The following is a 14,043-nucleotide window of genomic DNA, read 5'->3' as shown; positions in this document are numbered from 1 at the left end:
CCCAGCACTCCCTCCCAAGTTTGCGGCTAAGACATACTTGTCTCACAGCTCAGAGCTGTAAAACACTTTAAAGATCCCATCCACGCAACAAGGTGGGATTATAACAGCGTATGCTCCGTTTTGTTCAGAACACTGAGGAGCTCTCTGACTAAATACATCTCTCTCTTCCCAGCTGTCATTACCCAGTTATTCTTCTTCCAGCTCAGCTTCAGTCTGCCATTTAAACATTAACCATCCCTGTACCTAAAAATTACTTGAAATTAAACACTCAATTATTACCAAGCTTATACACCTTAAACACAAGGCTGCCATTTAATTTCTTTATTCCCGAAATGATAAAGCACTCTAGTATTAAACTGTTCTTCTTTCCAGCAGCAGTCTGGCCACTAAACTGATGACATGCGGATTAACCAAGCAGTCCAGCAAATCGTCGGTAGAAAGGGCTGTTTGTGAGGCATTTGGACTGCTGTCTGAATCCATTTGATGTGCAGGTGTTTCACGGTCATTGTTCATTACCAGTTGCTTCCTGGAGCAATGTAACTTTCCAATGTGTCCTCCTTCATTTTCATGCAGAAGATCTCTACTGTCACTTCCAACTGCAACTGCGCCCATTGAGCTTGTTTCTTGAGACACTGGTAGAACTTGAATAAGATGAGGCCCAAAAGGTATTTCCTGTACATTTCCTGCTTTAATTGTTGAAAAGCCAAGTTCGTGGGTTAGTAAACTGCAGCCCTCTCTTTCACTGCTGCCTTCCCTTTTCCTCCTCTTGCACGAGGCACTTGTCCTTTGCTCTGCACCAGTGCTGCTGGAACTGGCCTGCTCTGACACATTTGCCTTTTGACACTTGAAATACGCAGACACTGCTTTATTCAGGTACTGAAGATTGATTTCATGGGATGTTGCCTCAACCTAAGAAAACACCCAGGATACACTCAGTTAAAAGGAGAAATGTTTCAATTCAGTGTTGCATGATTATCTTCCGTGAATTACTTTTGCTACACAATGGGAAGGAATTTCAAATTCTTCTTTCTTTTCCTCAGGCAGCAGAAAGACTCAGGGGGAGCTAAGCAAAATGTCAGTAATTCTCTGTTATAACTGCTGTAATGGGAGCAAGAGGGGACTTACCTCTGTGGGATTTAGCCAGCAATCTCCATCACTGGGATTTTCTGCTGATTTTATAGCGCATACCAGCATTCGAGTTATTGCTTCTTCTACACGGGCTTCATGATCTGCATCCTGCCTCAAGGGAACAGAAAGTGTTTGGAGAGAGGTTAGCAATTGGGTCTCTGCAGAAAGCTGGAAGATGTTGGGAAGAACTAAAGGGACAGCCTTAGTTTGAAAGCCATATTCATTTATGTAAAGTCAGTGAAAGGCTCCAGACTTTCGATGCTCCTACTCACACGCACAGTTCCCCACATGAGTAACAGCACACGCTTTGGTGTGGCTACTTGCCTAAAGGATTTGCAAAAACTATATTCTAGAGTGTGTATCTAATCTTTTCCCTAATTAGTGTTCTGTTAATTGAATCTGGTGCTTAATTACAATGCACTGTTAGCATTTAATTAACGTAGGCATTTATATAGCTCTTTAGGACTAGAAGGACCATGGAGGTACGTAGCAAATTTTATATATCTACATATCGTGTCTAATTTAAGTACTTAAAACACACAAAATGTTACAGAGAGGCAATAATTATCTGGTGGCTACAGAGGCACGAAAGTGAGTCTTGAAGAAATTCAGGAAATATTTTATCATCCAGCAGTAGCTGATATACTGCTTCAGCTTTAAGCATCAGCAGAAGGAAAAATATGTTTCCTTTGAAAGCTCTCCTGCAAAACGAAAAACAAAGTTAGTAACTGTCTCTGTTTTACGCCGTCACTCCCTGCATCAACCCCTGTGCAGCTGGGTACTGGCTAGCTTAGGATAGTAGAACAAAACTTTATAGGATCTTTATTAGCTTTCTTTGCCACTTAACTGAGTTTCTTGTATATGGAAGAGAAGGGTACGTGGAACGAGACGGTAAGACTTCCCAAACAAGATGGGTGGTTTATTTATTTCAATGACAAGTGCCTAGGAGTAGATACATAAGTTTTTCTATCATTTAGATGCTTAGGCATACAAGTTTTGGAAGGAAAATGTAACCTAGTTAATCCATAGCCTGAGCTGCCTAATTATGGCTTCAGGGAGCATGTCAAGCAAACCACGCATCTTGCTAGTATGAGTAATAAAGGCAGTAATGCATCCTGGAACCCTGAGCAAGATTTGGGAGAGAAGTGGGGGAAGCGCTCTTAGCACTTTGTGGCTTTGGATGCTTGGCTTATTAATGGCTTCGTATAACAACCCCCCAAAAGAGAGTTTAATATCTACATGCGGAAATTATTTAAGGTGTATCACTCCTGGCATTCATTCTGGTCTGCTGAGTAACAGAGTTGTACTGATTGCATGAGGGTATGTCAGGAAGCAACATCACATGTTGCTACGTATGTTTGAGTAGCTAACATCCAGCTAAAACCAAATTAAACTTCTACTCTGAAGTCTTGCCAGTATAATTGGTGGTTTCACTAGATCTATAAGTGTTGGCATGATTCACATCTGTCAATATGAAAGCAGCTGGTAACAGCTGCAATGAAGAACTGCTTGATTTGGTAATGGAAATGTTCTCAGTATTGTCTTTTAGAACCCAAGTCAGAATTTATTTTCATAGCTGGATTGCCCAGCACCTACCAGAGCTGCCATCATCAGCTGCAGGGATAACTTCTGTAAGGAACTTTCCCTGGGATGTAAAAACTGCGCTTGTTTCCAGCAGCTTTTGGTATCTGGGGAGGGGGAGGTGTGTGTGCTCTTCACTAGCAAGACCTTGCAAACACTCCTCTGCTCATGATGCCATACACAACTACTCACTCTTGCTGCCACCAAACAGGACCTTGGTGACTTGTGCAAGAACTTTATGACTAGAAAGGCCATGCAGTTTAGCTCCACTATATATATATAAATATATATATATTTAATCTGGCAGCACAGAAGAATAGCTAGAAATGCTACAGCTAACGCACCACCCAGCCACATGGGAGTTACCAGCCTGGCACAACCGACACAATCTTGACCTGCTCCTCCAGATGGGGACAATTTGTGATGCACAGCTTACGATGCAAGTGTGTGTGTTGACATTGGGGTCTATGTGCACAGGGCACATAGCCAGTTCCTCTGGATTACTTTAAAGGCTGCTCAAATTTAAGGCAGGCTTAAAATGCTGCTCTACAACATCGCTGGTGCTTTCTCTGGCACTGGACACAGCCTGACTGTGCTCAGGGCTATATGACAGGCTGCTATGGGCTGTGGGCTTGCTATTCTTTCTCAATAAATAGTCTCATCTAGAGAATTTCTCCATGAGGGAAACACACAAGTGAGTTCCTCTACTCCAGAAATGCTTGGTTTGATGTTGGTATGAGAAATATATCGTGTGGTCTTTCAACAGCAGCTGAACGTATGTGTTCATCCCCCTGCAGACTTCCAGGCTAATAAAGGTTTTAAAAAAAAAAAAAAAGCAATAACTATTTTAGTGAGGCAGTATTCACAGGCCATTTCAAAGGTTTTTTTTTCTTTTTATATTAAGCCAGGATTAATGATAAAGTAATTTGAATCAGAAAACCTTTTGGAGCACTGAGAAGTTATCCCTCGAACCCTCCCATACATACTAGTTAACATGGGCAAGAAAAAATCTAAGCCTGGGGAAAAGAAAATTAATCAAATACTTGAGAAAATCCAACTCCAGGCAAATCAAAACTTATCACAGAGAAATGAAAATTCAAAAATCCTCTTCCACTCCCTTCCTATCGCGTTAATCTGATTTAAATTCTAATTTAGCTTTGCGTGTAATCATGTGCTTGAGGTGAAGTTGATGTTTTGTCATCCTCTGTTCAGCACAAAGCTGAATATCTGTAAGAAATAGGATATGAGAAGTTTAGCTTGTGTTTATTTTTTTGCCTAATTGAGGTAAACTTGCATGTGATTTCTGCTGAATTGGGACTTCAGATCTGGAACTTTGGAAGGTTCTTCAGGAAAAACAGCATATCCACACGGGCTCTCCCCTCCCCACCGTCTGAATATGGCATACCCAATAGGGCTGAACTTGGCAGGCAAGGGACAAAAGTTCATGCAGACAGGGAAGTGCTACATCGACATAAAAAGGAAAATACCAGTTCAATCCAAGAGTTTATGCTGACAGTTATGGGATCAATGGATTCCACATAGTGCCACCAGTGCCTTGGAACAAGCAGGACCTGGAATTGGAGACATCACATTAGGGTACTAGCAGCAGCCTGAAGAAAGAAATCGTATTTTAACTGAGGCATTGTGGGACACAATAGCATAATGAGACAAGGAATGGGGTGAGGAGGTGATTTTTATTTCTTTCTTCTAAGACTTCTTTTAAGCAGACTTAAACGACTGCTTTCTCCTCCCATTGTATCAATACTATTCTGTAAGAAGTTGACATGATCCTGAACTACCTCTCATCCAAACTCCTCATGTGAAACAAGATTGTAACCTTCTAACTCCTCTAGGTAAGCAAGGTCTGGCCACATAACGGGAGCACAGCTGTGGTAGCAGTAGAGCAGAGCTTTAAAGAAAGTCTCAGCCAAGCAAGAATTCTTTTGTAGACTCTCCAGCTGAGCAGACTTCCAGTTCCTTTAGAAGGACTGCCAGCTGGCTTCCCAAAAAAGCAGGTATCCTAATGCTCATTTAGGCGATTAACAATATGTAGCTTTAATTTGGGTAAATAACTATCAGTATTAAACTTGTCACTTCTAGTAGATGGGCTTTCAAAAGAAGGTGTCCCAGAAATCATGGCAATCTAGTTTAGAGCAGAGCTTTATAACTATATCGGGACGATAGCTGTGACATAAAATTGATTGTAACCCATGGCTTTTATGGTACAAAGACATTGCTGTTGTTTTGATGATATAGTACAAGCTTTACAGATTACTGAACATTAGGTTAACGTAGAGCTATCAAGAAAAGCATAAAAGATCATTTTTGAGTAAAACTGGTCAGAGATGGATAAAAATATAAACTTCAGAACGGGGACAGTGAAGCAATGATCTGTATCTGAATTGCAGACAATTCGTTTTCTTGGTAGACACAAATTACCTAAAAGAATGTCCTGCTGCCTAGATAGCCCTGCGCTTCATTATATCAAAAGACAGATAATGAGAAAATGTCTGTGTAGGAAACAATGACTGTGGTCCCAGATCTGCAAACACATACAGGACAGTTGGAGCAGCATCATTTTTAGACGACAGGACAAAATGTTCTCCACAGGTTTCAATTAAGTCCAACAAAAAAAGCATTGGCTCTGTAAAGGTCAAAAACATTTGGAAATTGTACTTTGATCCAGTACAGCATACAAAACAAAGAAGGAAGTCAGTCTGTGGAAGGCCCTTATTTAAAAAATATCACTGATTAGTTATTCCTGACATCTAAAATTGTACAAAACCCTATAAAATCTAAAGCCAAAACATGTTTTGTATACAGAACAAGTTTCAGAGTGATGCTTTTATCATAGAATTCCACACTTTAAATGAAAAGTGCAGTTGCATAAGCTGCAATGGGTTTGTCTGTTAGCAAGTGTTTGCCCACAATTAATTGTCTGCAGAATCGTACAAAAAAAACACTTATCTGCTCTATAGGGGATCTTACGTTGTACTCTGTTAAAGAATCTGGGTGCATTCCAAATGACAAGGGATAATGATGAAGCCTAGAAAATTCTGGTGTGCAGCAGAAGGCGGCATAGCTTCTGGAGTTATGGCTGTTTCCAACAGTGGGGTGGTGTTTACCATGAGACTCTTGTAGGAAAAGTGAGTTTGCAACATGCAGGATAAGTGGATGAAGACACTAGCAAACTGGGATATGGTGTAGAAGGACTATGTAGCAAGGGAACAAAAGCAAGAGGCAAATTAAGGGAAGTGTATAAATGTTTCAGCAAGAAGGACTGCGTGGAAAACAGAGATGGAAATTAGGAATGGAATGTTTGGGATCAATGTGATTGACATGCAAAGTAGAGACAGAATTGCTTTGGAAAGACGAGGTTGAGCTTAGAGGGAAATACTATCTACCCAACTGGTCCAGTCTTTTCAAACCAAAGAGGAGGAACTTGGTCTTTGTAGAGACTAATTGGATTTTACTTGCCAGCAAGTTAAGGGTAATAACTGTGCAGTTGCGTATTTCAGCAGCTGGCACTGTTTGCTGATGCAATTTATAGAACCTACAAAGCTGTGACTGAAAGAGGCACACTAGATACTACAGAGACACTTGCCCGCTTTATTTTTGGGCAAGCTTACGCTTGTTAAAACAAAGATTTGTAGCAGCAAGAAAATTGTCATTACCAAACCCAAAAGGACTAAAACTTTAAAGAAGACAAAGAAATGGAAAAAAGTAATAAGAAAATAAAAAATACAGCAAGGGAGCAGCAGAACTAACAGAAGACAACCCCCCAAAAATAATGAGCAGATAGAGAAGTAAAGTAGGATTCTTCTACTTTTACCAACCCGTATTCTTCTGTTTGTGAACTAGAGGCAAACCCCTCCTCCCCCAACAAAACTGAAACAAACAATCCCTGACCTCCAACTATCAATCCCACAATAAAATAAAGCAGACTTCCGTATGTTTATGAATATGGGACACGGATTTAGCTACATTTGAAATGACATTTCAATAGAAAACATCAAAGTAAACCACAGTGAAGTAACACACATGCACACAAATGCAGCAAACATTTTACAGGGAATATGTAAAGTGTAAAAGATAGAACTGTTCAAAGCTAAGAGAGAATCTTGTGTTAGCCTCCTTTCTACAGAATATCTCTAGCTTTGTGGGCTGGGAAGATACTGATCTAAAGCGCAACCAACCAGATAATTTGAATATTTAGGCTACTGATAGGCAAATACAGCAGATGAGGTCGAAGTAGGACAGAAATCTCAGAAAAGATAAAAAGAAATTCTAGTCTGTAACAGGAAGAAAAAAACCAAAAGAACAGTTGGGAGAGCAAGTGGAGCAATGCTGAAGACTTGTACAGCACGGAGAACAGAAAAGGTTTAAATTCTCAGTGGACATGATTAACTCGATACAGTGCAAAGGTAGGGCAAAGGTGGGATTGCTTCAAAAAGAGAGCACACCCTGAAGTGAAATATTACACTGAGAAATTCCTGCTCATTAGAAAAAGATATTTGGGTAAATGCACAAGAAAAGGAACCACTAAAGCACACCAGTGTGATGGTAAGGAAAAGATAACAGGTTCCAAGGGGATCCAAGCAAATCCCAGAGCTGCCTGCCACCCTGGCAATGAAAAATACAATAAATAAAGGCATTTCCAGCTCTGTGGGAGCACCACATGAGGACTCTCACTGTGAGAGTGCTGCGACTCCAGCCCATGTCCTGTCCCAGCTGGTGCCTGGCTGCCCTCGGGCTAGAAGGTACTTCTTACTCTGCCTCTCTCCAAAGCTGGTGTCTTTGCACCCGCTGAAACAGAAGCATAGGCACAGCCCTGGGGAGAAGCACTGTGAACAGGCAGGGAACGTGGCTGTTACTATGCTGTGACCACAGGGACTCGGGTGAGGCCTTGAGGGAAGCTCAGGGAAGAGATCGAAAAGTATAGAGTTGGGAAATGGTAGCTTTCACCTTTGTTTGGCTTGACTTTTGGGGCACTCACGGGGCTCTCCATGTGGGTTGCAGGCTGAACAGTGTTTTCATCACCAATTCTAGTCTAAATTCAGCTCCTGAATTTTTCTGCCTCTCATGTGATAGAGACAATAGTTCTGGTGTCTAGAGGTCAAGCTGGGTTGTCTGCCTTCTCTACAAGGTAACCTGGGGCCAACTCTATAGTTTCCCACAGGAAAATTCTTGCTTTCTTCCCCAAAACAGAATTATTACACATCTGCTATGTACAATGCTGCAGACAACTCTGAATTTTGCTTCACTAAAATCACTTAAACTCTTCTCCAACAGCAGTCTTTCACTGCCACTCTTTTTAAGAAGTATTTTGTATACTTTTGAGCCAGAGCATTTAATTGCCTTTTAAAAAGTTTGAATTACTACATTTCATGCCATTTTTTTTTGTGGTATCAATTACAGTCTTATTGGTTATTCAGACTGAGTGTTCTTCTGTTCCCCACTTTATGGGGGGAAACTGAAAGTTTTCACCCTGTTTCTTTAAAGGTGGCACATAGGAAAATTCCTCCCTGACTTCATGAAGATTTCTGTATGCTTAGGGTTGGGTTAGAAGCCAGAGGACTGTTTGTGCTGTCAAGAGCTCTGGCTGCTCAGCAGGACACCATGGTATGTTGGACACTGCAGCAGGAGCACAGAAAGAGTTAACCTTGCAGGTATACACAAGAACTTAGTGGTAACCGTAGTTATGGACACAGACTGAGTTTAAGATGTGTTTCTTTAGACTTTTACATGGCAAGGCAAGCAAAAGCAGGGGAGGAGAGTTTCTGAAAAGCAGAAGACAAAGAGAGACAGCAAGCAATAACACATTTTTTAAAATCATTTTTTTCCCATGTTGTGGCAATGTTTTTGCAGGCTGGAAGGGAGCATCCTTCTTGGACTCGTTGTGCCATTAAGACTAGCTCAACTAGGTCTGTCCTTGCGCATCTGATATTTAGAGCTGCACTGCAGCACCCCTGACTCCAGCCTGCACCTGGGACACAGGGCCAGGAAGCGGGAGAACAGGCAGCAGGGAGAACTGAGCACTGCCTGTAACAGCACGGCTCCTCGTGACCACTACCCCTCCTGTCTGGGGCAGCACGACAGAAAATGGCATTCGTTGTGCGAGTCCCAGCGTACCAGATGCTTGCTCTCTATTAGGAAAGAAGATGTGAGGAGCCTTATGTGTCAACCTTCAGGCAAGCTGAGATGCGCTTTCTAGTCTTTTTACCATTGTCTAGTTGCACGGATTAAGAGCAATTCCATTAGTGAGCAGAAAGGAAGCAGGAAAATGGCAAGAAGCGGGGCAGAGGAAAGAATGATCAATGGGTTTGTATTTGTATAGCATCTCAGTTTTTGTAGTGTTTTCAGGTGGTATCCGTCTCTTATTTTTAATCATCAAAAAGTTAAGCATCTGCGTGCGTAGGCTCCTTTTATAGACTCTGCTGAAGGACAAGATGGGATGAATGTCCCTGCAGGACTGTAATTGTATAAGACAGGGAGGATGAATTGCCTTGTAGAGGTGCCAGGTTCTTCCCACTGATGGCAGACAGGACATCTGTCCTAGATGAGGTTTAAGCTGAGGGCAGCAGATACGACCCTAACTCTCTTAATTCTTGTTTCAGAGTGTAGGGTGGAAGATACTAGAACAGACATGTTTTGCCTCATTTATTGTCTTTGAAGCAATACTTGTGTATTTGTGAAAACAATCAAGGTGTTACTAGAAATGTTGCAGAATTTTTGAACAAATAAACAAAACACCAATGCTTTGGGTGAAAACTCACTAGTTCAGAGAATACAAACCCACCAGCAGTCAACCTCCTGTCCCATAAATACCACTCAGCCTTGCAAACATCACATAGGTGACAAGGTCCAAATAGTTGTAAGGAGTCCCTTCATTTGTGTGGTACAACTTGAACTTTTAACTTTATGGATATACTCACGTACAGCTGCAAACCCTAAAACTACTCAGTTCCCTATTTAAGTAAGTTAGACATACAAATGTCATCATAATTTGTATCGCAAACAGATCACTAATCTATAACCAGAAGTCATATTAAGACTTCTGTGGAAATTCATCCCCCACAGTCACAGGTCAAGTACAGCATAAAATCTTACAAAACCTGAAGCTACCAGTGAACTACCTAAATTCATAACAGAGATTCACCTCTGAACAATACAGTGAAAGGGCACAAAGGATGCAGTTGAAGTACCCATTGTGCATTGATACAATGAAGGAATTCTGCTTTAAAGCCTTAAATGTTGTAGAAAAATAGCTTGTAGCAAACAACGACCAGAAGATGGCATTAGACACATTAAGTTTTTGATATTCAAAGCTGCACTCACCCTACATGCAGTTGCTCTCCTGAATACCTAAGAACAGCTTTGTCTTTATTTTTCAATGCTTTATTTTTACAATATCTAATGCAAAACATTCTATGTATCCTCTGAAAAGGACTGTAGATGCTACGTATTCTCACAAAACAAAGCTGACTACAAATTCTGCAGTAATTGTATTAATTCTGCCTGAAAGCCAGAGCTAAGCGAGAATCAAAATTGTTATTATCTAGAGATCTTTGCCCTTGTTAACAAAGGAATGACCTAGGAGAACTCCTTCCCTCTTTGTCAAAACGTAGCAGTTCCCAGTCACCTGCCCCATAAGCTTCTAGATGCTGGAAAGCACCACCCAAAAGGTGCTAATAAAATGGATGAAGGCAGTACCTCACTGCCTCTACATTACTTTCTCCCCAGAAATTTAAACAGTATCCCCTTCATGGCAACACAGACAACTTGTATTACTGTGCTGGCTCAAGAGCTTTATTTCTGGCAAGATTAATTTGTAATTGCTTTAAGTCTCATTAAAATTAAGATCATATTAAAGGTTCACTACCATACTCGATCATTCCAAAGGAGATTATAAATTGAAATAGTGTTGAGGATCATGGATAATGCAGTGCTGAATGGATGTAGCATTTTTATCAATAGTAAAAATTTGTTCTTTGTGCTTTACGTTATTGAAGACCGCCACCTTATGAAGTGCAGAATGCAAAACTAATAATTTGCTTTAGGATTACGACTAGGAGCTAATGTAGTGCAAACAATGAAGGTTGATCACACACTCCCCATCTGCAACTGTACCAGCAGAAGAGCATGCTCATCTCAGGTGATAAGAGGTCATCCTCCTGTTGGAAACTACTATCCTCCTCCAGTCTGCAATCTCACCAGTTCACAGGAATGCTCCTCACTCTGCCTCCTCAAAATCAGCTACATTAGCGAAAATTCATTCTTTAAACTGTTAAAGGCAGCTGGGTTCGCCAGGGCAATGGAAAACTTGTGCAAGTTGCTGAGCTGGTAGGTCAAAAGAGGTGACAATATCTGCTAGGAGAATGGTGAAAAGGCTCTTTAAGTGGCAACTCCACTGCCTTAAGCGGTCAGAGCAATGAACATTGTGAAATTCCTCTGGAAAGGCATGACAGTTTAGAGATGCATGGGAGTGCATTACAAGGACGTGCACTGCTGAACAAATGAAAAAGAGCAATTCAGACTCCAAATACACAACATGTTGATTAAATAAAGGAGAACACTATTTACGGCAGGAGACTAGGAATTAAATGTCCTAAGTCCTACTCTCGTACTGCTGTTGACTGCCTGTCTCACTATAAGCCAGCCACTTATAACTGAACTTTCTCGGTGAAACAGGGTTAGTAATACCCTCACATCTTTATAAAGCACCATGAAACCTCTGGATGGTGTGTGCTCTAAATGCAAGTATCATCATCACAACACTCTGCTACTAAAGCAACAAGTCGGACCTATGTTCTCCAGTGAAGTTTTTCACTATTAAACCATGAGTCCCTTTGCTGGTTCTACACACTCATTAATCAAATACATTTTACAGAACATACTGGTTTAGGAGTAGACATATTGGAGTAGCGTTCAAAAAAGTTTTAAAGCAGACAAATTGGAGATGATTGCAAGAACCGTGGTGGAATTCAGCAGCCGATCGAACGAACTCTCTAAATGTTTGCAAGTTTTGTACCAAAAAAAGGCTAGTAAAATAACTGTGAGCAAAGAAAGTTCCCGTGCTGAGAGAAATGCATCAAGCCTGAGTGCAGAGTGAAGAAAGAGGGAAGTGCTACAGTCGATTTGTTAACATCTAATGTCAACGTTAATGTTAACATTTTCTAACCTTTAATTAGGCAGTTAAATAATTTACCAGAATCTTTAAAGCAACATAAAGCTTATAGGTGAATGATACCTGTCCTGGACTGAGTATAACGACATGGGCTGTTGCATTCCTAAACTTCGGAAAGCATTTCAGATCAGGGTTGGCAATGTTGACTTTGCTGAATATGCTAGATTCCTCATAAGGGATCCTAGTGGGATAAAGGAAACTGGTGTCACCAGGTGGGAAGAGGTGCCATTTCTTCCTGGAAATAGAGAGAAGATAAAAATGTACTCAGTGCATGTCAGTTACAGCAAAGAACTAAAGGCAGTAGCAAGGTTTTCAATAAAACATAACCTGCCTTGCTGGGTGAATCTCCTACGCAGTGAGAACACAGGCAGTGCTTACAGGCTGTCTCCTAAAAGTGTTTTTAAAACATTCCACTTTTAAATTTTTTTAACTATAAAGATTTACAGCTTCTCACCAATTCTTTTTAAAAGCCAGATAATTTTTTTTAAAAAATCTTTCCTATCTAGTTCTTCCTTCCTCCCTTTTACAGTGAAATACACAGCATTTACAGATGCTCAGAGCATTAACAACTGCTCTATAAACCAGGGGAAATAGTTTGGTTAGAGGCAATGTACTTTCATTCACTGAATGAATAGCTGCTGTACCCAGTTTTTTTTTTAAAGGAGGGTATTGTGTTTTCAGAATGGTAACAGAAAAGGGGTATTGACATCATTTCTGTTTCCTGTCATCACCTGTAGTACTTACTTGGCTGTTAGTCACAAATCCCTCATTCTTAGAAAAACTCACCTCGATGCTCCTATGCCACAGATAGGGCAATGATATAAATGAAAACTACAGACATCCATAGACATAATAATCCCGAAACACTCATGTTTTTTTTAGTGTTATCAGTACCATGTGATGAAAATGTGGCTTTAAGAATTCACTGGCATGACCAAACGCCCAGATGGAGCAGGGCAGGGTCATTCTGCTCATGAGGGTACTCATGTTCCAGGTTGTTCTCTATGCACCCAAAGAAGCAGGTCAGCGCACACCAGTGTGAGGCCAAACAAAGCTGAGACACAGACCTCATCCTCAGGAGCTTATGTCTGTATTTCACTTACATAGACCAGATCAGAGAGAGAAAAAAGAATATGCCAGAACTGGTGGTGCCAGTTTTATGGGTACTATAAATGAAATATCTTAGCAGGTACAGATGCTATTTTAGAAAAAGGAGTTTTATAAGGCAGTGCTTTAGGTGATGGACATAACCAGAAAGGAATACACAAAGGGAGAATTTATTAGATTTCAGAGGTGCCAGACAAATCAGCATGAAAGTGACCCATGCATTAAGCAATGAAAAAGTAAAGGCAGTATTTCACAGGACAGCCAGACAATCTGAGGAGCTCTCCTCTTTGCTTCAGACTCTAGTGAGATCTTTTCTTTTTGTCCCTTTCCTTGGTACTGCACTTCTTTCTTTTTTGCCTTCTGCTTCTGGTTGTCAGTTCTAAGTCACAGATCTGAAAATGGTAGACAAGCAGCCAAATGGCACAAAACCAGAAGAAACAGGAATAGAAGGATAGCCAGAACTGCAAGAGATCGGCACAGATGGAAGTGCCATCGGCCGCTGACATTTCCTGGTAATTACCAAAGCTACTGCTGGGTGCAAGCACAAAAAACAGTTCTCTTGAAACCCAAGCCAAATTACAACTTCATTTTGCCCTCCAAGCTAGATTCTCTGAAGGGGCAAAGAATAACTAGGTTATGAGGCTCATGGGTTAATCCTGCAGGCTCATGACAAAGCAATATCATGAAGCAAAAAATTAAGAAGCCCGAGGGATGCAAGGAGGAAATTCAAGATAGCAACAAAGGGCTAAGGAGTTGTCCCTGGCTTTCCTGCAAAGGCAAATCTACTTAAGTTTAGCATAAGCTTATATTCTGTTAAAAAGCCTGTCTAGTTTGTGAGTCTCAAAAGGGAATCTTTCTGCTCTGAAGCAGCACAGGATTCACAAGATTGTGAAAGTTTGCAATCTATTTATAGGTTTTACTCTGAAGAGGACAACAACTTTGTCTTTTCAGGCCATGCAAAGGGTTTGGGCTTCTTCTCCCCTGAAAGCAACAAGGATTTTGTTCTGCTTGTTCTGCTAGAGGGGGAGGAAGTGTCTCAG

At 41.0% G+C, this 14,043-nt stretch overlaps 1 protein-coding gene across 4 annotated transcripts in view; it reads right to left on the bottom strand.

Moving 5' to 3' along the window:
• Positions 1 to 312: 312 nt before the first annotated feature.
• HSPBAP1 (HSPB1 associated protein 1) overlaps positions 313 to 14,043 on the bottom strand; it is a 38,372-nt gene continuing 24,641 nt past the window's right edge. For all 4 annotated transcript variants that reach the window (XM_054070409.1, XM_054070412.1, XM_054070408.1 and 1 more), the window contains 4 exons: positions 11,960 to 12,127; positions 4,197 to 4,280; positions 1,126 to 1,236; positions 313 to 909 (listed from right to left, as the gene is read on the bottom strand). In XM_054070409.1, coding sequence (XP_053926384.1) covers positions 352 to 909; positions 1,126 to 1,236; positions 4,197 to 4,280; positions 11,960 to 12,127 — 921 coding nt within the window. In that variant the 3' untranslated portion in view covers positions 313 to 351. The remainder of the gene's footprint in view (positions 910 to 1,125; positions 1,237 to 4,196; positions 4,281 to 11,959; positions 12,128 to 14,043) is intronic.

Source organism: Cuculus canorus, chromosome 6 (genome assembly GCF_017976375.1).
Source record: "Cuculus canorus isolate bCucCan1 chromosome 6, bCucCan1.pri, whole genome shotgun sequence".
NCBI classification, from domain to species: domain Eukaryota; kingdom Metazoa; phylum Chordata; class Aves; order Cuculiformes; family Cuculidae; genus Cuculus; species Cuculus canorus.
Note: the sequence above shows the minus strand (reverse complement) of the source record. Positions and strands in the feature narration are given on the sequence as shown.